The sequence below is a fragment of the Heteronotia binoei genome, chromosome 6, assembly GCF_032191835.1.
Source record: "Heteronotia binoei isolate CCM8104 ecotype False Entrance Well chromosome 6, APGP_CSIRO_Hbin_v1, whole genome shotgun sequence".
NCBI lineage: Eukaryota > Metazoa > Chordata > Lepidosauria > Squamata > Gekkonidae > Heteronotia > Heteronotia binoei.
Genome location: NC_083228.1, coordinates 8,554,877 through 8,579,345, shown reverse-complemented (window position 1 = coordinate 8,579,345; position 24,469 = coordinate 8,554,877). Strand labels below are relative to the sequence as shown.

General features: G+C 46.4%; 2 protein-coding genes across 2 annotated transcripts in view; one reads left to right on the top strand and one right to left on the bottom strand.

The window, feature by feature from the left end:
• Positions 1-24,469, top strand: part of LOC132573490 (DNA/RNA-binding protein KIN17-like) — a 42,305-nt gene that overhangs the window by 1,753 nt on the left and 16,083 nt on the right. The window contains exon 2 of the mRNA XM_060240982.1: positions 11,932-11,937. Coding sequence (XP_060096965.1) covers positions 11,932-11,937 — 6 coding nt within the window. The remainder of the gene's footprint in view (positions 1-11,931; positions 11,938-24,469) is intronic.
• Positions 6,285-6,984, bottom strand: LOC132573520 (zinc finger matrin-type protein 2-like). The gene has a single exon (XM_060241031.1). It carries the CDS (start codon positions 6,961-6,963, stop codon positions 6,364-6,366), a length of 600 nt encoding a protein of 199 aa, XP_060097014.1. The 5' UTR covers positions 6,964-6,984; the 3' UTR covers positions 6,285-6,363.

Sequence of the window (24,469 nt, the reverse complement as noted above, 5' to 3'; positions counted from 1 at the left end):
GTGTCCCTGAGGAGACCCATGACTTCATCCAGGTCACAGTTCCTCATTATGAGGCAGGGTCACCCCTCCTGTTTGAGAGGAACCCATCAGGATGTGTCCCTGAGGAGACCCATGACTTCATCCAGGTCACAGTTTCTCATTATGAGGCAGGGTCACCCCTCGTGTTTGAGAGGAGACCATCAGGATGTGTCCCTGAGGAGACCCATGACTTCATCCATGTCACAGTTCCTCATTATGAGGCAGGGTCACCCCTCCTGTTTGAGAGGAACCCATCAGGATGTGTCCCTGAGGAGACCCATGACTTCATCCAGGTCACAGTTCCTCATTATGAGGCAGGGTCACCCCTCCTGTTTGAGAGGAACCCATCAGGATGTGTCCCTGAGGAGACCCATGACTTCATCCAGGTCACAGTTCCTCATTATGAGGCAGGGTCACCCCTCGTGTTTGAGAGGAACCCATCAGGATGTGTCCCTGAGGAGACCCATGACTTCATCCAGGTCACAGTTCCTCATTATGAGGCAGGGTCACCCCTCCTGTTTGAGAGGAGACCATCAGGATGTGTCCCTGAGGAGACCCATGACTTCAGCCATGTCACAGTTCCTCATTATGAGGCAGGGTCACCCCTCCTATTTGAGAGGAGCCCATCAGGATGTGTCCCTGAGAAGACCCATGACTTCATCCATGTCACAGTTCCTCATTATGAGGCAGGGTCACCCCTCCTGGTTGGAGGAGCCCATCAGGATGTGTCCCTGAGGAGACCCATGACTTCATCCATGTCACAGTTTCTCATTATGAGGCAGGGTCACCCCTCCTGGTTGAGAGGAGCCCATCAGGATGTGTCCCTGAGGAGACCCATGACTTCATCCAGGTCACAGTTCCTCATTATGAGGCAGGTTTCCCCTCCTGGTTGGAGGAGCCCATCAGGATGCATCCCTGAGGAAAGACATGTCTTCATTCATAGGACTTTCTGTCTCTCACTGTGTCTGTCCTCCCTGAAACTGAGCAAAGACCAACAGATACACACATCGTTCCTTTCCCCACCCTACTTTCTTTACTTATGAAGGCCTGAGGTACCCCTCCCCCTTAGCAGTATGATATTGTGGTCTCTCTCTCGTTATGAGGCATCACCATTCCTCCCTGCTGAGGAGCCTGCCTTGACGTGACCTTTAGGAGCAAGGTGAGTTCAGCCCCAGGAGTTTGTTTCTCTCACTTAGACTGTGATAGAGGAAGAGGGAGAAATGCTTGGCAAATGAAGACGAGGTAACTCATTCTCTCGTGGCCTAGGTCTGAGATGGTGGCAGCTTCAGCAGAGAACTTTTGCCAGTTGGGTGGATAATATTTATGCTACAGATTTGACAGACTTCTCAGAAAGCATCAGCTGCCCTTAAAAATCTGGATTTTTGTCTGAGCTCTCCTTAGAAATCAGCTTACTCAAACTGGGCTGGTTTAAGAGGCAGAGAAATTGTAAACCAAGAGTCCTGTGAAGAATCACTGGGGAGGGAAGACAATTTTGAGATTCTTTAAACTTGCTGGCTGTTCTTTCCTCTCCCCCCTCCCCGTTCTTTCCCCCTTAGTTAAGAACATAAGAGAAGCCATGCTGGATCAGGCCAAAGGCCCATCCAGTCCAACACTCTGTGTCACGTAAGAACATAAGAGAAGCCATGTTGGATCAGGCCAAAGGCCCATCCAGTCCAACACTGTGTCACACAGTGGCAAAAAACAAAACAAAAACCCAAGTGCCATCAGAAGGTTCACAAGTGGGTCTAGAAGCCCTTCCACTTTGCCCGCCCCCCCACCCAAGCACCAAGCATACAGAGCATCACTGCCCCAGACAGATCCAATAATATACTGTGGCTAATAGCCACTGATGGACCTCTGCGCCATATTTTTATCCAGTCCCCTCTAGAAGCTGTCTATGCTTGCAGCCGCCACCACCTCCTGTGGCAGTGAATTCCACATGTTAATCACCCTTTGTGTGAAGAAGTACCGGTACTTCCTTTTATCCATTCTAACTCGACTGCTCAGCAATTTCATTGAATGCCCACGAGTTCTTGTATTGTGAGAAAGGGAGAAAAGGACTTCTTTCTCTACTTTCTCCATCCCTTTAGCTGAGGGTCTCCCTTCTGGAGAAAATTTAGTCCTCACCAGGCTGACTTCTGTGTACTTCTTTTTTGAGATTAATTTACAAAGTCAGACTTTTTTTCTTTTCAAAAAAGCCAGTTTGGTGTAGTGGTTAAGTGTGTGGACTCTTATCTGGGAGAACCGGGTTTGATTCCTCACTCCACCATTTGCACCTGCTGGAATGGCCTTGGATCAGCCATCGCTCTCGCAGAAGTTGTCTTTGAAAGGGCAGCTTCTGTCAGAGCTCTCTCAGCCCCCACCCTCCTCACAGGGTGTCTGTTGTGGGGGGAGAGGATAAAGGAGATTGTAAGTCGCTCTGAGACTCTGATTCAGAGAGAAGGGCAGGGTATAAATCTGTAGTCTTCTTCAAAAAATAAATGCCTTCCCACAACAAATACATATTTTTTGAGATACAGACACAGAATCCTTTCTCAGGTTGCACAGGATTCCTAGGAGACTTTCCAGCCGGATACGCGTAGAAAAGCGTGAGAGTCCAGGAGTCCAGGAGCAATTTAAAGACTAACAACATTTGTGGCAGGGCGGGAGTGTTGATGAGTCGCTGCTCACTTCTTCAGATACAGTTGTATACAGTTGTATCCACCCCCCCCCCCAAGTGTGTTGGCCTTTCAGGTGCTTCTTGACTCTTACACTTTTCTACGGCTGCAGACAGAGTAACATGGCAGCCCTTCTTCATCCCTCTGGATAGCAGCAGACTCCGCGCTGCCTGCCCCTCCCCTCTCTCCTCAGGTGTCTTTCTGCACCCCTGGCTGGGAGGGGTCATCACTTGATGCCCCTCAATTCCTCAGCAGGGGAGGGGGGATTTTGAATGGGACAAAGGAGGGATGGTGTTTTACAGCTGATTACTGGGGTGCGAGTTCTCAGCCACTGCTTTTCACCTGTAACACGCTTAGGCTTGCCAATCCCCAGCTCCCAGCGGGGGTTCTCCCGCTTTCCCAGGCTCCTTCCCGCCCCCAGTCAGCTGGCCGGCAGGGGGGAAGCCCCACCCCCACAGCCACCATGTGCCTTTCCACCTCCGGAGGCTTCAGTCTCTACTTGAAAAAGCCTTCCTCTTGGGATGGGGTGTCTGCGTCTTTAAGGCTGAAGGGCAGGCGGGGAGAAGGCAGAACAACATGGCTGTGAAAGGAGCCCAGACCCTCTGCTGGTTGCACAATCCTTGCAGAGCTCCTTTGCATAGTGTGAAGGTGAACTTGAACCTTTGGTTGCCCTGTGGTACTGAGAAAAACTTGGAAGTTCAGCAACTCATGAGTAGAGATGCCAACCCTCAGGTGGGGGCAGGGGAGCTTCAGGGTCATCAGAAATGGGGGCAGGGGGAGGGAGGGAAATGTCTGCTGGGCCATAGGGTAGAATGGAGAATTAATCCCGGGGTATCTGGGGTGCTGGAGGGGCAGTTTTTTGTGGTAGAGGTACCAAATTTTCAGCGTAGCATCTGATGAGCCTCCTCAAAATGCTCTCCTCAAAAGGATTGGACCAGGGGGTCAAATTCTATGAGCCCCGAAAGAAGGTGCCCCTATCCTTCATTATTTCAAATGTAAGGAAGGCATTAAAAAGGTATGTGGTCCCCTTAAATGTGATGGCCAGAACTCCCTTTGGAGTTCAGTTGTGCTCGTCACAACTTTGCTTATGGCTCCACCCCCAAAGTCCCCTGGCTCCACCCCCAAAGTCCCCAGATATTTCTTGAATTGGACTTGGCAGCCCTAAACATGCTGGTAGAAATGCCAGGAGCTGGATTCCCAAGTAGGACACCCTTCTCTTCCCCACCCCCCTCACAAACAGCCCATAAACGAAAGGAAGTCGCCAGATCTGGCAATTTGCATCTGATGAAGGGAACCAGCCAGTGTGATCTGGAACCAGTCTTTAACAGATTTCGGTCCTTCGGCTAAGAATTCTTTTCCCATCCGGTTTTGCAGAGCGACTGTAGGTTCTCCCCCTCCCTTCACAAATGAAGAAAAGATCCTAAGAGAGCCAGTTTGGTGTAGTGGTTAAGTGTGTGGACTCTTATCTGGGAGAACCGGGTTTGATTCCCCACTCCTCCACTTGCACCTGCTGGAATGGCCTTGGGTTAGCCATAGCCCTGGCAGAGGTTGTCCTTGAAAGGGCAGCTGCTGTAAGAGCTCTCTTAGCCCCACCCACCTCACAGGGTGTCTGTTGTGGGGGAGGAAGGTAAAGGAGATTGTGAGCCGCTCGGAGACTCTTCGGAGTGGAGGGCGGGATATAAATCCAATATCTTCTTCTTCTTAAGTAGGTTTGTACTTTGTAAAACAGAAACTCTACATCAGGGGTGTCAAGCTCATTCGTTATGAGGGCCGGAGACCTTGTTGGGCCAGGCTGTGCTGGGCTGGGCCATGTGTGTAGCTATTTAAGATTAGATAACAGATATATAAACTTTATAAAGGACACAAACAAATACTTTTTTTTAAAAAAAACTTAAAACATGCTTAAAACATTAGCACTCATTGGTTTTAAAGATGCTTTCTTTTTATTTCTTCCATAGCATCCAGGGAACTGGGCAAAGGAAGCTCTGGCTCTTTCCTTCCTTCCCCAGGGGACTGTGGGGGGGAGAGGAGCCTCAGCCAGTAGAAGGGAGAGATGCTTGGCTCAGTAGCTCTGCTTTGCAATTGAGAGAGCCTGGCAAAGCAAGCTATTCTTCCCCCCCTCTCCTCCCCAAGGGAGAAGCCTCAGCCAATGGAGAAAATAGAGGTTTTGCTCTGTAGCTCCTGTGCAATTGAGCAAGCCTTGCAAAGCAAGCTGTTATGCAGAAGGAAGCAAGAAGAAGAAGAGATATTGGATTTATATCCTACCCTCCACTCCAAAGAGTCTCAGAGCGGCTCACAATCTCCTTTACCTTCCCCCCCCCCCCACAACAGACACCCTGTGAGATAGGTGAAGATATTGGATTTATATCCCGCCCTCCACTCTGAAGAGTCTCAGAGTGGCTCACAATCTCCTTTCCCTTCCTCCCCAACAACAGACACCCCGTGAGGTGGGTGGGGCCAAGAGGGCTTTCCCAGCAGCTGCCCTTTCAAGGACAACCTCTGCCAGAGCTCTGGCTGACCCAAGGCCATGCCAGCAGGTGCAAGTGGAGGAGTGGGGAATCAAACCCGGTTCTCCCAGATAAGAGTCCGCACACTTAACCACTACACCAAACTGGCGTAGAGAGGGAGAAGGAGGCAGATGACAGCCAGTTGCTCAGAGGCCTGATAGGAGCCCTCCGAGGGCCTGATTCGGCCCCCAAATTGCAAGTTGGACACCCCTGCTCTAGATGTAAACAGATATAAATGATTTAAAGATCAAAAGAGAATATCTATTCCTTAACTAAATTTATAGATTTACACCTCACATTGGCAAGCCTACATCCGGGTCCTCACTGCCTGGGATTTTTTTTTTGTAAGGTTCTATTTCTTTATAATGTGATGAAAGATTTGTATGATTCTTTTAAAAGTTTTTACTAAATGTAAAAGGAGCATCTGCAGTGACCTCCTGGATGCCCATCCAACCGTCTGATTCCGTCTATGTTCAAAAGCAGCCTGAGGGATTCATTATGCAATCCTATGCAGACTTTTTAAAAAAAGAAAACACAATGGAATGGACTGCTACTACAATTACAAATACATTTTTAGAAAAATTAAATTGGATTAAGACCTTTCTTTTGCCCAGATTTGTGCCAGAACTCCTCAGTTCCTAAGAAATACTTAGACTTGGGGGGGGGGGGCATTATTTGTCTGTCTGACACATAATTTTTAATTAATTAGATTTTAAATGTCTGATAGATAAATGATGAAAATTCTATTAACTGGAGAGGAAATAGACTTTGTATTAATGTTACACGTGTTTGGTTTTATATGTATAATAAAAGATTTTTTAAAAAAGAAAACAAAGTTTAAAAAATAAGCTTTTATTTATGATCTTTGCTTACAAAACATAGTTATAATGTTAAGCGATAATTCACTTTTTTAAGCCCAGTGCATGGAAACAATTTTGCTTACAGAAATTTGTTTTCTCTTGCATAAGGCAAAAGAATTCTGCTTAATTCCAGCTTCCTTGTGAGCCTCCTCCCATTTATATTCTTCAAATTCTATGTTTTTTCCCCTCTGGCTTCCCAGCTCCCAATGCCACTGCCTCTCGGGGCATTTAGGTAGAAATTCCCTGCAAAATCTTCCAGGGGTTTTCAAGTGTCACCTGGTCAGAAACAAGCTCGGTCGAGAGGAAAAGTCCCAAGGCCGCTCAGTGGCTCTTCTTGGTCGAGCCAAACGCAGAAAAGCCCATCACGGCCGCCATCTCATCATCCTCCTCAAACGTCAAGTCTTCCTCCGCCCTCCTCTTCTTCTCCCTCTGTTTCTCTTTCTTGTAGGCTTTGGCCTTTTCCTCCTCTTCTCGGAGCTCTTTCATCCTCTCCTCAAAGTCATAATCCTTCTGCTTCTCCTCCATTTTCTTCTTGTTCACTTCAAAGCGCTTCTTCACTTGATCCAGCGTCGAGCGCTCGACTCTCATTGACATGCCCAGGTTCCTCTGATGTTTTTTGCCATTGATATGATCCAAGAAGTTGATAGAATCTTTCACTACACAGTCACAGACATTACAATAATACCCGCCCATCTCAGACTGAGGAGTTGTTTTGGTGATAACAATGGTTTTCCCCAGTTTGGATTCCAGGTCCACCTTGTAGTCTCGGTGCCGAAGAAGCTCTCGCTTGACAGGCTGTACTGGCTTGCCATCTTTCTTCTCTCTCTCTTCCGTGAGCCGTTTCTCCGCAAGCTTTTCATACTCATCTTTGTCCCACTTCCTGCGGAAGTCCAGGTTTTTAGTCCCACTGCCCGACGCCATCTTGCCTCCGAAGCGTCTCGGAAACCGAATCTTTTTGACAGGATTTAGAAAGGAATAAGTATGTTTATAGCTACAATTTAAAATTGACACCTGGGGATAGAATCATAGAGTTGGAATCATATAGTTGGAATCACAGAGTTGGAAGGGACTCCAGGGTCATCTAGTCCAACCCCCTGCACAATGCAGGAAACTCACAAATATCTCCCCCTAAATTCACAGGATCCTCATTGGATAATATGACTCTCATGTCACATAGTCCAAATGGTTTGTAGGAAATCCCAACACTTAGGCAAAAAAATACACTAATAATAATTATTAATTATTAAATAATTGTGTCCAACACAGTGGTCTTATAGCCCAGTTCCAAACGAAGGTCCTAGATATTTTTCTTCTCCATTTCAGTTTTTTCTTACACAGTGGTTAGGGCTCTAAAATATGACACATAATTCTACATTAATCACATGTGAACTAAAATGAATTGCATTATAATTAATATCATAATGTCATGTATTATTCATACAGGCTAACCGTCAATCAATTAATTATATCCAGGACGTCAATTGTGTACAATCATTAGTGTATTGTTTGCCTGAGTGTCGGCTTTTCCTACAAACTGCTTTAAACAGTCACTCCCATTATTATTTGTTGTATCACGCAGACCAAATGAACATGGCAATCCAAGCATTGTTGTTCCAGGGTAAAGACACGGGATCAACAGGCTTGGACTGCTGTCATTTTGCATGGGAGTGGAAACATGCTCATAAGAATTTCAGTCCTGAATGCATTTGTATAGCAAAGCCCCACCAAATCTCCCTGAGAAGAAAAGGCTGTTTTCTCTTGGGCCGCAGAAACCATGAAAACAGAACTCCCACCCTCCAATTGCAGTTTCAAACCCAGGGGGTTCTTTTGCCCACTTACAGAAGAAAAAACTGGGGTTTTGCTCAAATTTTGGATGTTTCTAGCCTTCCTTTCCCCAGGTAATCTTTTTAGTCCGCAAAAACATATGTCGGGATCCGACAGCTTGCCTTTAAGGGCTGGCCTTTAAAATCTCCACTTGACTTCCCCGGGGAATGGAGGAAACAGCCACCCCCAAAAGCTGCTCCCCAAAGACCAGCATTTAAGAACAGACTGCCCTTGAGCATGGAGGCCCTGGTTGGCTACTGGCCCCTCTGGGACTTTTGCACCTCCATGAACCCCTCTTATCCCCCATCCAAGTTTTCTAAACCAGCAGGAGCCACCTGAACATAGCTTAGATCCAGGTGGGCAGCCGTGTGGGTCTGAAGCAGCAGAACAAAGCAAAAGTCAAGTGGCACCTTTAAGACCAACAATTTGTTATTCAGAATGCACGCTTTCATGTGCTCTAAGCACACTTCACCAGACCATAGGATGCAATGGCAGGAAGTCCTAAATAGAGAGGAAGTGGGCAGTGAGCTAGTATGCACAGTCATGGAAATATTTTTTAGCAGATTAAAAGAGTCACAAGTTGGGGTCTGGTGTTAGTTAGTGTTAACTGGGCTGAAACAACAACGAAGGGTAATATAAGTTGGAATAGCAGGCTGATGTCTATGTACTAAACCCAATGGAACATCAAGAACAGAATGGAGAGGGAAATTGCTGAATTACAAATTATTATGAAACTTGGAACAAACACTTTCCCAGGACTGAACAGGGATATTGTTTTTTTAATCTCATTACAGATGCTAAACCCACTTTCACTAAGTATACCTATATATTCACAGTATTCCAATGTATTTCTCTTTTAGGATAGTGTATCAGAAGAATGTTTTTTTTGTATTGACATATTAAAATAGGGATACTGGCTGTTTCTCTCATTAGATATACTAACCCGTCTTCCACTATATGTTAACGTATTCTTTTTTCTAATGGCAAACTAGAATTATGTTTATATGTGCATTACGTGTTGAAATCAAACCTCTGAGAAACCTCTGCCCTCATTTTAACCCAGAGCTAACATTACAACAGACTCTCATTTATTGCACTTCACACCCAGGATACTTAACGGGTTTAGTACATGGACATCAATCTGCTATTCCAATTTATATTACCCTTCATTAACACAAACTAACAAACACCAGACCCCCAATTTGCTATTCTTTTAATCTGCTAAAAACATTTCCATGACTCTACATACTAACTCACTGCCCACTTTCTCTACTTTTAGGACTGCTGGCCATTCCATCCTACTGTCTGATAAAGTGTTCTTCTTCCTCCTGAATAAAACTTTGTCGATCTTAAAGGTCCTACTTGACTCTTGCTTTGTTCTCAACATAGCTTGTTCAATGAACGGATAATTCCAGTGAAGCCACATGACCTAGGAGCAGTGTTCCCTCTGAACTGAGTTAGCGGGAGCTAGCTCACAGATTTTTAGCTTCCGGCTCACACACGTTTGTCTCAGCTCAGGAAAAATGGCTCCAGAGCACAATGATTTATACAGGAGCTCACAACTTTCATGCCAGTAGCTCACAGCTTTAATACCAGTAGCTTAGAAAGTAGAATTTTTACTCACAAGACTCTGCAGCTTGGAGGGACCAGGAAGATTCTACCCCCAGACCACCACCACCCCCCGCCAACAATTATCTGGCACCCCTGCTTACCTCCTCCAGCAACAGCTTCTATCTTGTCAGGCTTCTGTGGAGAGAAGTTGGCTCTTTGTTCAGTTGAATTTAGGGCAAAGCCTCTCGGCTAGATCACAGCAGGACCAGGTCTTCTTCTAGAGCAGGATCCCTGGATGAGGGAAGCTGGGTTGGGGCCAAGCTCTTATAGTCCTCCTGAGAGGCAACACCTTAATCATCCTTCAATGGGAGATAAGCATGGAGGGTGATTTGGCACCATCCCTGAGGGTCTCTTGTGCTTCAGAGGGTGACTCAGAGGTCCCTTATCTATCTCCCCATTATACCTGAGTGCAAATGGGCCTACAATCTGGAGGATTCTTTCCTGGGTGGGGCCCCTTGAATCACAATGGAGGTCATTCCTGCAGTCTGAGTTAGATACTCTCTGCCTTGGGCCATTTCACTGGAAAGATGTTATAGGACACTTTTGCAGGAGATTTTCTCTCCCTCTTGTTTTTGAAAAAAATGCATCCTTCTCCCAAAATTGTTGAAATTCCTGATCTGTTTCCTGAAGCCTAAATAGATGGATTTTCTGTCTCAGTTGCTATCCAGATTCCCAGGACTAAGAATTTTCTTGCTCTCCACAATACTTCATTTACTATATTGACAGTCTGCAGTTTGTTTTTCATTGCTATTCCTTTACCTTTGATGGGCAATATTCTATAAGTGTTGCTGATTGACTAGTATAAAAATTTAATAAAATTTAAGTTATTAAAAAAAAGAGTTAAACTTTCTACTCTGAAAATCTTGTTGGTCTCTTAAGTTGCTCCTGAAACACAACAGAAGAATATTTTGATTGGAGGAGAAGATATTCGCCAAACACTTCTCTTGTGTCCTCTTAGCCCAAGTAAAAAAGTTAAAGATAGAGACTGTAAAAGGTTTCACAAGACCTGAAGAGGATTCTGAAGAGATCGGCCTTTCTGAGACCTCTGGATTCCTTCCCAGTTGAGAGGAATGAAGTACCAGTTTTAGATTTGTGAAATGCAAAATATGCCCATTAAATGTCAGTACATTTCGCTGATTACAATACCCAAGACTCTAAATTAATAATATATTTAAAGCAGAGGTGACAATGGAACTCAATCCTTCAAGTGCAATGTAAGTGCATCACATTATAAACATCATTTACATTGCTCATCACGTCCACCTGTTGCTATGTGACTGTGGTCTGCTTCCTTCTGTGGCTGCCTCCAGAATTCACATTCAGGGCCTGAAGAATAGGGGGAAAACCAGGGAGGATACCTCATGAGCGATGTTCCCTCTGAGCTGTGGAGTCTCGTGAGCAGAAATTCTACTTTGTGAGCTACTGCCATTAAAGTGGTGAGCTCCTGCATAAATTAGTACGCTCTGGGTCCCTTTTTCCTGAGCTGAGACAAAAATGTGTGAGCTGGAGACTAAAAAATGGTGAGCTAGCTCACACTAACTCAGAGGGAACACTGCTCACGAGCGGCGCCCTGACTGCTGGATTCTGTGTGCTCACTCCACAAAGAATCTGGCCTAAACATCCCATAGGAAAGCAAGGTCTAGTGGATGCACCTTAAAGACCAGTACGATTCCCTTCATTTTTACCCCCCCCCCACTTTGGTCCCCAATGGCAAGCTAGAGTGGTATAACACATTCTCCCTTTTCCCATTTGATCCTCACAACCCCCCTGTGAGGTGGGCCAGGCTGAGGGTGTGACTGGCCCAAGATCCCACAGAGCGCTTCAGTGGCAGAGCAGAGAAGCTCAATTTTGGGGAAGCAAAAGGCCTTCCCTTGAGAAACAGATGGATTTCCTAGAAAGGCGCTGAGAGACCAGCAAATTTGGAAAGGGCTTCACGGCTGGAAGTTCTGGGGAAGGGACATAATCCTTAATATTGGGGTTGTTTCATTCACAGCAGCTACTCCCCCCCCCATCTACAACTCCCCTCCCACATTATTTCCCCTTCCCACAATTGCTGGAGTGATCCAGGCCACATTTCTCAGGGAGAAAAAAACAAGGGATTAAATGGGCTTGGATTTGGCAAGGGCACCGATTGGCAAGGCCATCAAAATCCATCCTAACCTCTCCTACTAAAAGCAATGGAAGCAACAGGAGGTGGTCTGGATGGGGTTCTAAAAACAAGGCAAGTCAAAGAAACTGGCCCTTCCCCAGGGCTGTTTGGTGGGGCCCACAACAGGATCTGTTGTTTGGGGGGAGGGGGGGGCACCTGGTAGGGTTGCCAATCCCCAGGTGGGGGCAGGGGAACCCCCGGTTTGGAGGCCCTCCCCCCGCTTCAGGGTCCTCAGAAAGCGGGGGGAGGGGAGGGAAATGTCTGCTGGAAACTCTGTTATTCCCTATGGAGATTTATTCCCATAGAAAATAATGAGAATTGATCTGTGGGTACCTGGGGCTCTGGGGGAGGCTGTTTTTTGAGGTAGAGGCACCAAATTATCAGTATAGCATCCAGTGCCTCTCCCCAAAATACCCCCCCAAATTTCAAAATGATTGGACCAGGGGGTCCAATTATATGAGCCCCCAAAAAAGATGCCCCTATCCTTCATTATTTCCTGTGGAAGGAAGGAATTGAAAAGGTGTGACGTCCCTTTCAATGTGAGGGCCAGAATTCCCTTTGGAGTCCAATTATGCTTGTCATAGCCTTGATCTTGGCTCCACCCCCAAAGTCCCCAGATATTTCTTAAATTGGACTTGGCAACCCTACCACCTGGTCTGGCAGCCCTGCGCTCTCAGTACTGTAAGCTGCCTTGAGTTCCACAAGTTACCGCCCCCCCCCCCGCCATTATCCTGGGCAGTCACAGCAGCTCCGCTCCCCCACCCCTTTCTTATGTTCCCCTCTTGACTCCCCCCCCCCTTTGCTCTGCTTGCTGTGTTAGGGAAGGGGAGAGAAAAAAGCGAAAAGACCAGCAGCAAGGCTACTACGTGTTCAGAGTGGCGGTCAGCGAAGGGCCCTCCAACGGAGGGGCCATAGAGTTGGAAGGGGGTTTTGAAAGGATGGGCCTGGACTCCCCCTGGGCCCCCTGTAGCTACAGGCCCGCACTTCCCACTCCTGAGTCTACTGAGGCAAAAGCAAACCAGAGGGACTCACAATGCAACCCTATACAGACTTAGAAAAGGAAAGGTCCCCTGTGCAAGCAGCAGTCGTTTCCGACTCTGGGGTGACGTTGCTTTCGCAACGTTTTCATGGTAGACTTTTTTACGGGGTGGTTTGCCGTTGCCTTCCCCAGTCATCTACACTTCCCCCCCAGCAAGCTGCGGACTCATTTTACCGACCTCGGAAGGATGGAAGGCTGAGCCAACCTCGAGCTGGCTACCTGAAAACCCAGCTTCCGCCGGGGATCGAACCCAGGTTGGGAGCAGAGCTTAGGACTGCAGTACTGCAGCTTTAACACTCTGCGCCACGGGGCTCCTATACAGACTTAACCCAGTCTAAAATCCCTGAAATCAATAGAGTTAGAAAGGAATAAATATACTTACAGCTGGTCCTACAATTGCCCTAAAATTGTGGCCCTAAAACAGCTACCTGAGGATGGTGATAATTGGATTCTTACAGCATGTCATCCAAATTAACAGGGCAAAATAAAACATTATGCATAAGCTTGGAGCTCCAGGAAAATGACCATAGTTTGGGGCGTCCCCCATATAATGAAAATAGTTCCACAAAGAAGAGACAAAAGAAAACCTTTGCTATAGCTTTGGAATATAATAAATTGTCAAAACAATAGAAAAACTTCAAAAACAAAAACTGAGGCCTCAATAGAACAATGCTAGTTAGCTTTATATGAGAGGGATCATACCCAAAATGACAGGTGAGCTAGAGCAGAGAAATAAAAACCCTGGACATTAGTGAGCTGATCAGGTCCCACTAAATCCAGTTTTTCTCTGGGCTAGTTCAGCTAAAACGATCTCACATGTGAGCACAGATTCCAACAAAAACTTAACAAAACAAGAATTCTGAAAAGCAACATAATGGTTACACATACATAAAACAATTCTTAAAACTACTGAGCATGCATTAGATTTGATTTGCAGGTCCAGATTCCCTGCACATCTATATTGAAAGAAAAGATGAGCAAGTTTAACAAGACAGTTACAAAATCCTAGAAATCAAATTATGGTTAATTCCTTGACAAACACACTAAAACAATTCATAAAAAGCAAAAAGATGTGGCAGGGCATCTGTACTACCAAGATTAAAATGCTGAGTTGTTGCAAGGACAAGTCAAAAGAAAGACTTGAAGCATGAAAGCATATCTCTTTAGGAAGAAACCTTTTATGGAGTAAAAGGCAGAACTAGGATGATGCTCCAGGTTTAAGGCTTGTGCCATAGAACAATTTTCCTCTGTGCATACACAGAGTGCAAAGAATGTGTTGCTAGAAGGCAACATGCTGTGATCATAATAACTGAGGGAGAGAGAATGGTCAAGGCAGATGACCAATTCTAGATTGAAATATAACAGTCAGAGATACCAAGTAGAAATATCAAGTAGACCAAAATTTGAGCATAACACAAGACTTAATTTGGAAAGCCTTAATAGGTGCAATCATAACACAAAAGGACATTTAGTAGCAAGAAGAAAATCATGATCAGAAATCAACTCTGAGGAATCTACGTTAAGAATCTGACAGATTATTGCTCATTTCTTTGAAAACATGAAAAATAGAAAAGGGTTTTCACTCAGGAAAAGTCTAGTTCTAACAAGATATACTATTGGTCATTATATTGCTTAAGGCCAAACAAAGATACTGACCCCCCCAAGGTGGGGCCCTTTAAGAACATGTGGATACCTCTTTCCACAGGCAGACTGGATTAAACTAAAATTAAAACTCAAGCTTCACCAAATAGCACAAAGGGAAGATTGATCATAGATGGAACATAACTATAAATGACATTCAGAGAGCAAATGAAGATATCAATGGCTGAAGTACATTTGAGGAGTCCAAATTTCTAATGGAGACCAAGACCTTTCAGGAATTCTGCCAAAGAGTATTAGTTCTTGAGGCTTGAGAGAGGAAAAGCACAGGGAGAGGGTACTTTTACCCCAAGAAAGTGTACAGATGTCCTATACTTCTTGTAGGAACCAAAATTTGTGAGATAAAAAGCTTCTAATCTAGGAGAACTCTTGGTATTAGGGCAGTTTACAGGCAGAGGATTTTCTCTAGCAGAGAAGGATTTGCTGTAAGTAGAACCTTGGGATGCCAGCTCCAGGCTGGAGATTTCTAGAAATTTGGGTCAAATTTGGAAATCACAAGGCATGCAGTCCATTTCCTTGGACACTTATTTCCTCCAGAGGCACTAGCCTCAATGTACTGGGGAAAAGGCTATGATTTTGGGAGAGACCTCCAGGTCCCACCTGGAGACTGGCAACCTTACAAAAACAAAGTAGTATGCACATCTTCCATCCAGGTATTTCTCTGGCTGGGAAGAGGCTGTCTCTGAGAGACTGCAACATTGAAAAAAAAGTTTTGTAATGAAAAACCTTTGAAATTATATCTTTTAGACCCCAAAGTCAGGGGATGAGAATTCAAAATAGCACAAAATACCTCAACTGTATTTCCACCCCCCCCCCCCCAGATGTGAAAGGAGGGGAAGGTTTTAACAGACAAATCCAAAATTCCTTCCCTCTGGGGTGAGGGAAGGCTTTAGCTTAACAAAAGGCTAAAACAGACACAATGGATTTGGCCAGTACTCTCTTATCTGATCCTGATAAGTTTTCACAAAGAAAGGTGGAGAGGAAAATCATGGGCTTTCTGCCTGGGTGGGGCTCAAAATTGTAACTCTTTCCAGTTTCTTTAACTCAAGCTGAATTTGGCTGAGTTTATTTCAAGAGGGTCTGTATGAGATTTGCCAATCAGTACTACATCATTTGTTGATGCTCCTGCAGCTGGAGGCTCTACTTTCTGTACCTTAAAATTTAAATTACGGATTTGCCCATTTGAGGTTAGCTGTCTTGTGTTGCTGTGACCTTTGAGAAGGAGAGGCATCACCTCTTATATTACAAACACTGAATTTGATCTCTTCTGAGGCTCTGCAAGAAAACTTTCCTAGCCAGCAATCCACTGGAAGATACTGGGGCAAAAGTTCTTTACACAAATGGTGGCAAACAAAAACTATTCTTCTTGCCACTGGCTAGTTATAGGTCTATAAGAAAATTAGGCTTTCTCTCAAAGACATTGAGTTGCTTGTACCTTAAAGAGACCTGAGATAAAAATTTAACTTCTCAGGGCAATGCATTTAAAACTCTATTCCTTTGCCTTAGTTACTTATCAAACCTTCACTGCTTCAGACTTCCATTGAGCAAGAGGGAGAACAATTAGCATTTCTTCCTGATGGCAAGAGTGCTAAGCATTTGCAATACTTTAGCCAGCTCTATTTGGGCTGATCTGCAGGCACTCTGTACAAGCTCAGAGGCTATACCATTTAAAATTCATAGAACTGAGAAAACAAATATGTTCTGACTTTATAAGCATGAGAGAGAGAAAGGTGAACTTGGGAGTTTCACAGATTTTCATTCAGCCAATTTGAAAGTTAAAACAGTCAGTTTCTTACATTTTGCTCTGAATGCTTTGAATTAACAAAAATTATTTCAACCACTCTTTCTCAGGTACTTGATGCTGGCATTTTTAAAGGGTTAACCTAAATATATTACATCAAGCTCCCATTACCCTACAGAGAAAACTAACTCTGCAGGCTGGAACCCTTGCTGAGATTCCAGGAGATCTCCAGGCCTCACCTGGAGAAATGGCCTGGTCTAATTGTAGTCCAAGTCATTGCTTGTATGTTTTCTTATTTAGTCAAGGGAAAAGGTGCCCTTGTTACCTTTAGACCTTACAAAGCCAGACCTCTCTGTTTTTAAGAGACATTCAAGTCTAGATGTAAGATTTTCCTTTGGGTGGGGGAGGTTCAGAGACAAAGGAACCTTGCCTGCCCATGTGGGACTACCGTTCCCTGAAGTTCCACAGAATTCTGGCTTTCAAATTCCCCAAATGGGATGAGCTAAGGACAGAAAATTTCTGGCAAGAAGGACTGAGGCTTGTTCATGTAGGAGTGTCTGGAGCAAGTCCTTGCTAAAAGGAATACCTTGTGCCATGAGTGTGGAACTCTGCATAGGCTCAGAGACCACATTTCCTTCATGATTCTGGGGTAAGAGAACTGAAACAGGGATTGTTTTCTCATTTTCATGGGGGAAAGAAGTCTGGGGCTGCACAGCTGGGTTTGCCCCGCCATGTTTCCTCTTATCCAGCCCTTCCAGAATTTCTAGTCTCCTCTCTGTGGCCCTGCAAGACTCCAGGACATGTTGCAGGAGACTGGCAGTTTCCTTTTCTTTACTAGCTTCTAATTTTTGCTGGAGTTCCTGATTTTTCTCAGCAAGCTTTTGGATTTCTAAATCTTTTTCCTGGGTAGGATTTGTAATTTTCCCTACCATTTCCTTATTAGGGAAATCTTCCAAAGCAGTAGCCTTGGGGAAGCTATCTCCATTTTCTGCAAACTCTGTGGCTCTGGGAACCATGTGCCCTGGTGGCTTCATGGCTTCTGAAAGGGCAGCAAGTAGCACATGTGTGGGCTGCTTATCAAACTGCCTCATGTCTGCTCCAGTGGCTCTAAGCTGGGACCAGGCTGCCATTCTGACCTTGTCTCGAGGGGTCCACTGGGCTGAGGGAGGACAGGGTTGCTCAGAGGCTGACTGTGTCTGCCTAGGAGCATGAGCCTGCTTGTGAAGGGGAACCTTTGGGACAAGCTGGGGATGGCAAGAAGAGCTGGAACCAAAGCCACTGTTTTGGAACTTCCAGTTCTGGCTCTCTTTTCCATGCCCACCCTGCTCTTGATTCCAGTAAGCATGGTGCTGGCCTCTGCCATTAAATTGTGCCTGAGTGAGCTGTGTTTCTAAAACAGCAACTTTTTGTTCAGAGACTTGGGCATGCTTTAGAGCATTCTCCAGTCTCCATTTGGCCTCATGGAGAGTGTGGGTTAGATTTTCTATCTCCTTCTCATAAGCACTTAATCTAGCTGGGTAGTCTTCATGAATTATTTCCCTTTTTGCATAGTCAGCTTTCATTTTACTCTCTCTTACCATAAATTTGCCAACTCTGTAGAGATTAGCCTCTAGATCTTTCCAGGTGGTGTTTACCATGGCTGTTATGCCATAGCACTTCACGGTGGGTATATTGAGACCTCTGATCACGTCCGATATGAAATTTTGATTCTCGTAATCTGGTTCCCTATTGTCTTTGGGTAATACTACTTTAGCTGCTTCTGCTAGGAATTTCTTCCTTATTAGATAGTTCACTGGATGCTCATCATGACCTTGTAAGGTCTGATGGTAGAGATCTTTTATATCCTCTCCATCCCAGGTGTAAGATATTACCTCAGCCATCCATTCTAAGATGGTGGCATTAGAAGGGTTCAGGCAATACATTACATTTCTTACTTTGTCTAGTTCAGGGCCTGAGGCGCATAATCTCAGCACATGGTTTAATTCAGTTAGGGAGGCTTCTTTGTAGTTAATTCTAGCGCTAGCCATCCACAATACTGAGGTGTCTATGTTATAGGGGCCGAGGAAGCTGGCAGTCATTTTAATATCCTCTGCTCCCCAAGATCTGGTTTCCTTCACTACTTTTACAGATTCAGCTTCCTTCTGTTTCCTGGCTGTGGTCTTTTTAGTGACCACAGGACGGACTGGGGCTGGCTGTTCTGCTCTGAACTTCCCAACTGCCTCGTCCTCACTTTCCTCATCTGATGAAAACTCATAGAGGCCAGGGGCTGAGACGGCAGCTATGAAAGCACTTTTAAGGTTTAATTTCTTTTGTAGAGCGGCAATCTCCTTCTTACATACCTCGTGACTAACTGCCTCCCTTGCCTTTTTGTTTTTCTCTGAGGCGTATTCTAGGGCATGTTGCAATTTGTCATTTCGGTTTTTAGTTTGTTCCAGCTCTTTTCCCAACGCTTTTACCTGCGATTGGGCCTTTTTTAGAGCAGGTAAAGTTTCCTGCTGTGCCATGGCTAAGGCAAACTTCTCTACCTTTAGCTGCTCTACTTCCCTCTTTGCCTCTTGCCAGTCTAGTTCTAGGTTATTGTTTTCTTCCGCATATTTTTGGTATGCTTGTTCTAATGCTGTTGCATGACCTTTAAGAGCTTGTTCCAGTTCTGTCTCTTGTTTCTGATTTTGTTCTCTAAGTTGTTTAATCATAGCCACGCTGTCCTGCAAGGCTATGAATAAACCCCATGAAGCGAACAGGTCTATTTTCCCTGCGCTTATCGTTTTGGCTTTACATTGCTCCTCGAGTGTATCTCTGAGGAACTGTAGGGGGTCGGAGCTTTTGTTAAAGACTCCCCTCTTCCAGGGGTTATCCCCTTTCTTTACCAGCCACTTTTCCAGTTTGGGGATTTCCTCCTTTTTGGTGAAGAGATCCATTTCAGCTCAGGGGTGTATCCTCTCTAAGTTCTTACTTTACTTGCAGGGCTGGTTTTCCTGCACTGTTAGGTGCCTAACCACAGGCCACCAAAATTAACTGATGCAGGAGCTTTCCTTGGCACTTTCCTGCCTATTGGGGAGCAAAGAACTTCCAGGACACCTCTGTGTGTCTCACAAGTAAAGGAGGGAGTTGCAGGACCTTCCTTAGTTCTCTGCAACACTAGCAAATGTTTGTGGCATAGGCTTGTGGCCTTGCACACATTGTTGAGGTCCTCAGGAGGACTTTTCTCTAGCCTCTGCCTCCAAACCCATCAAAAGTCACTGGCCCTGCACCTTTCCTTAGTGGGGCAGTCCTGAGTTCACCAAAAGGTTTTAAAAGTCTCAGAGCCTGAGCTTTTCCTCCGTTGGCTCTAAGCAAAAGGGAAATTTTTCGGCTGGGAAGAGTTCCTATCTCCTCAGACCCGGGACAAATTTTTAACCCTAAGGGAGAGCTTCTTGCTCCTTCCACTAAATTCTCTTAAAGGCACAGCCAAGTGTAAGAACTAGCAGCATATTTCCAGATGCTTTCTGGCTCCTATGTGCTATTTTACACTTGGGCTGGCAACTTTACTTATGTTCCCTTCTTTTGTTTTGCCTACTGCCAATCTCTAATTGCGCTTCGGCTAAAAGTTTTGGGCGGCGAGCCTGTCTCTGCGACTGGCCTCGACCGGAGTTAGCGGTGAGCCTGTCTCTGCGACTGGCCTCGACCTGGGGTTGGCGGCGAGCCTGTCTCTGCGACTGGCCTCGACCTGAGTTAGCGGCGAGCCTGTCTCTGCGACTGGCCTCGACCGGAGTTAGCGGTGAGCCTGTCTCTGCGACTGGCCTCGACCGGAGTTAGCGGTGAGCCTGTCTCTGCGACTGGCCTCGACCTGAGTTGGCGGCGAGCCTGTCTCTGCGACTGGCCTCGACCTAAGTTGGCGGCGAGCCTGTCTCTGCGACTGGCCTCGACCTGAGTTGGCGGTGAGCCTGTCTCTGCGACTGGCCTCGACCGGAGTTAGCGGTGAGCCTGTCTCTGCGACTGGCCTCGACCGGAGTTAGCGGTGAGCCTGTCTCTGCGACTGGCCTCGACCGGAGTTAGCGGTGAGCCTGTCTCTGCGACTGGCCTCGACCGGAGTTAGCGGTGAGCCTGTCACTGCGACTGGCCTCGACCGGGGTTGGGTAGGGACTTAACGTGTGTGTGTAAGTGTATGAGTGTGTATGTGCAGTGTGTGTGCGTGTGTGCACTAAGCTCTAAAGAAAGGGGAGAAGGGAAGGGTGCTCTGTCCAGATCTTAACAGCTCTGACCTATCCTGACATTCCCACCCACGATAGACGCGTTTAGAAGGCCTCGGGACAGCGGCCAGGCTTCACGGGACTTCTCCCTTGCAATCTATCGGGCTCAGTCCTTTTGCAAGGTGTCTGGCCTTCTAGGGGCGGCTGAGAAGTCCACGCTGAATGATAGAAAGGGAGCAGCCCAACCCACAATTATAGAGATGCTCACTAGAGCCGTTCACACAGAACTCATTCACTCAATCACTCACGCAATAGCCTCGCTAGCAAGACTGTTTGAACGGTGCAACCCTACGTCTGTCTGTATGAAGACACGCGTGTGTTCATACAAACAGGATAATGCCAACGCTTTCTCCACCAATTCTGTTAGGGTAACTGCTCTCAAAATGAACTTGGGGAATTAGACTGAGAGACAGCTGACCCAATAGGATCTTTGTTATCAATTGTATACCAGGCTCAACCGTCCAGACAGTAAATGCTCAATAAAGGACTCTAATTTAATAAAATCAATTGTAATTTATTTGAAGTGATAAAGTTCTTTCACACAAGGTACAATTACAAACATTCACACATTCATAAAAGGGTCTAGGAAAAAGTAGATAGATTGACAGGGAAACATATATGGGTAAACAGACAGGGTAATACTACCTCTCGCAGACTCCAAGGAAGACTCCGATGGCGACGAATGAGGACAGGGGAAATGGACCCAAAACTGTGGCCAGAATTGGGGATGGATCTAGACAGCGGAAGGTGGGTTGCTGAATAGAAGCACACATGAGTGGAGTTGGGTCAGAGGTTAAATAGACTCTCTTAGGCCCTTAGGGCTGGGAGGTCCAAGGGAGGAGAGAAAGGAGGGTCCGTGATGACAGCGAAGGCTGGACATTAGTGGGACCAATGGTGAGCTCTTGGGTGACATTCAATTGGATGTCTGTTTTGACCAATGAGCTTCACTTTTACCTGTGCAACCTGGAAATTTCCAAGGTGCTACAGGATCTGGGATGGCTCCAGGGTACTGCACTGGGATATGAATGGGAATGGCAGGGTACTTAAGTTTAAATGTGATTAACTGGGAAGGTAACAATAGGGGCTCAGATATGCACCTAGGTACTCCCGGTAGACAAAAGACTTGATGAAGACTGGAGATGTTCTCCTCTTCCTTATCTTCGTCCTGGCAGGATCCATTGTCTAGGGTACTGCTAGACACTCAAGATTACCAGTTGAGCTATTAATCCCTTTTATGAAGTGGATGGGTTGCTTGCAGGCTCAGGGTGTGTACCTGTGACTTTCCCACTAAGGAGGAATTAGTTCAGCTTGGCAGGGTATGCTTGTATCAGGAAAGCAATATGGATTCTGGTGTAAGCCTTTTTGGTTCATGGAGACAGGCTGGAAACATGGTAGCCTGGCTTCTTCCACTGCAGCGGCCAAGACTGGGCACACAAGGAGCAGCTGAAGCATGTCTGTAGTTCTGGCTAACACCCTTCAGAGATGTAGAATGCAAAGCTGCCACATAAGCCTTAGAAACTGTAAGCAAAGTCCACTTCTTAGAGCAGATGTGTGAGAGTCAAATCTCCAGGCACCCTGGCAACCATGCTTGTGACTATAATACTGAAAAAGAGGGGTCATTTCCTCACACTGTGTTCTTGCACATATTTTGGAAGTTTATAGCCCACTTTCCCTAGGTGATGTTTTTATTCCAGAAAAGCTGCTGGAATCCAGTAGCTGGACTTTAAGGGCTCTGCCTAAAAGCTCTGCTTTATTTCCCCAGGGAATAGGGGACATAACCAGGGTCTTTGGTGCTTCATGCAACAAAGGGGTGACTCAGAGGTCCCTATCTGTCTCCCCATTAGACCTGAGTGCAAATGAGCCTGCAATCTGAGGACTCTTTCCTGAGTGGGGACCTCTTGAATCACAATGGAGGTCATTCTCACAGTCTGAATTAGATGCTCTCTGCCTTGGGCCATTTCACTCTAATGGGAGGAAATGGTCCATTCCTGGAAAGATAAATTGTAGGACACTTTTGCAGATTTTCTTTCCCTCTTGTTCTTAGGGGTTTTGAAAAAAATATATCCTTCTCTCCCAATTGCTGAAATTCCTGATCTGTTTCCTGAAGCGAAAATAGATTATTTTCTGTCTTAGTTGCTATCCAGATCCCCAGGACTGAGAATTTTCACTCTCTACAATACTTTATTTACTATGTTGACAGTCTGCAGTTCTGGGGCTATGACCTTTTGGGAGTTAAACTTTCTCCCCTGAAAATCTTGTTGGTCTCTAAATTGCTCCTGGATACACAACAGAAGAACATTTTGATTGGAAGAGAAGACACCCCAAATACTTCTCTTGTGTCCCCTTAGCCCAAGTAAAAAGGTTAAAGGCAGAGACTGAAAAGGGCTCCACAGGAACTCAAGAGGATGCTGAAAAGGCCGGCTGGGCCCAGCCGCTCTGATACCTCTGGATTCCATCCCAGCTGAGAGGAATGAAGTCCTAGTTTTAGATTTGTGAAATGTAAAAATCCCCTGTCCATTAAATGTCACTGCATTTCATTGATGTGAATCTTTAGCTGGAATCCAATCTCAGCTGAATTCGTGCTTGTCCCGTGACTCTCTTGAACTGACAGTGGTGATGGGGGAATCCCTGCTCTTGGGGCCTCCGCTAGGGAAACCTGAGGGGACACACTGAACTTCATCGAGGGTACAATATAGCGGGTTCAACGTACAGACGAGGGGAGGTAGCTGTGATCATAGCTCTTTATTAAGTTACAGCATGGTAATCACTGAACTAGAAGACTGCTAAACTGGGCCAATGCGGCCAACTATATACACTTCAAGGTTCGTGCGCAAGGACGCCATTGGGTCATTTGAACCAGCAGGCGGCCCGTGATTGGAGCAGGGCAGCAGAGATTTGAATCCTCCTGCCCATTGTTCCCGAGTTCCCCAGCTCAGACCTAAAGGTTCCAATGAGCCAGGCAGGAACACGAGTAAGGGAGCATATCAGGAGGGCAACAGAGGGCAAATGACAACATCCAAATGAGAACTGGAGAGCTCCCAGAATGAGGACTGATCTCCCCTGGAGAAAATGGCTGCCGCACAGGGCAGATCCCATGACATTAGAGCCAGCTGAGGCCTCTCTCCCAAATCCTCCCTCCCCACCCGCCACTCCGAAAGCTCCAGGAAATTCCCAGGCCAGAGATGGCAACCCTCGAAACTCTGCTCAGCTGGCCTGGTTCACTGGCAGACGGGGGAGGGAGTGGGGGCTGGGGATCCGGCATGGAGGGCAGGAATCTGAGCTGCACCATGGATGCCTCCAGCAACACCGCCCACCCTTCTTGGATTGACTTCTTCTTAGTCTTGCCTGTCTCCCCAGCAGGGCCCCAGACGGGCTGACCTCGTCCTCTTCTCCTCCTTTGTACCCTTCATGGAAGCCCTGTGAGGTAGGCTGAGTGGGCCTGAGTGGCCCAAGGTCACTGGGGGACTTCCAGGACCGGGGGTGGGGGGCAATCGAACCCAGATCTCCTAGCTCCTCTCTTGGCACTCAGAGCACTCCCTCCCCCCCTCCCCCCTTTTGTTTCTACACAATCACCGGTTGTTTCCACCCAGAAGTTTCCCTCTGCTTTTGCCACTGTGACAAACTAGGGAAGGAGAGGGGCCGGGATTGGGCTGTGAGAGGAAGGATCCGAACAACTTGGTTTGCTTCCACACTGAGGTTTTCTCTGGCTTGGATTCCAGTTTGGAGCAGGATGTCCCAACCCATCTAGAAGGGAAGGCTTGCGGGGTCATGGCCCCAGCCAAAGCGGGGCCATTTCTCTTACCTCAGATGCGCAGACCCGGGTATGACAACCTGAGGAAGGAATTGGCCCACTGAGTCAAGATTCGCCAAGTTGCTACCTTCTGCGAGCTGGAATGTGCAGCCTCTCCCCATTGAATTGTTGACCAATTTTGCACGAGGCTTGTTCCGGGTGGAGAGCCCTTTTGCTCCTGGGGCTTCTCTCCATTTTCACACAAGTTGCTGTGAGTTGGCGTGGCACTCTTCCACAGCAAGCAAGATCCTCTTCCAAGCAGTCTCTGCTTGCCATGGGAGAATGGGGTGCCAACTGGCAGCTCAGGGACAACTTGTGTGAAAACAGAGAGAAGCGCTGGGATCAAAAGGACTCTCCACTCAGAAAAAGTCCTAATGTGAAATCG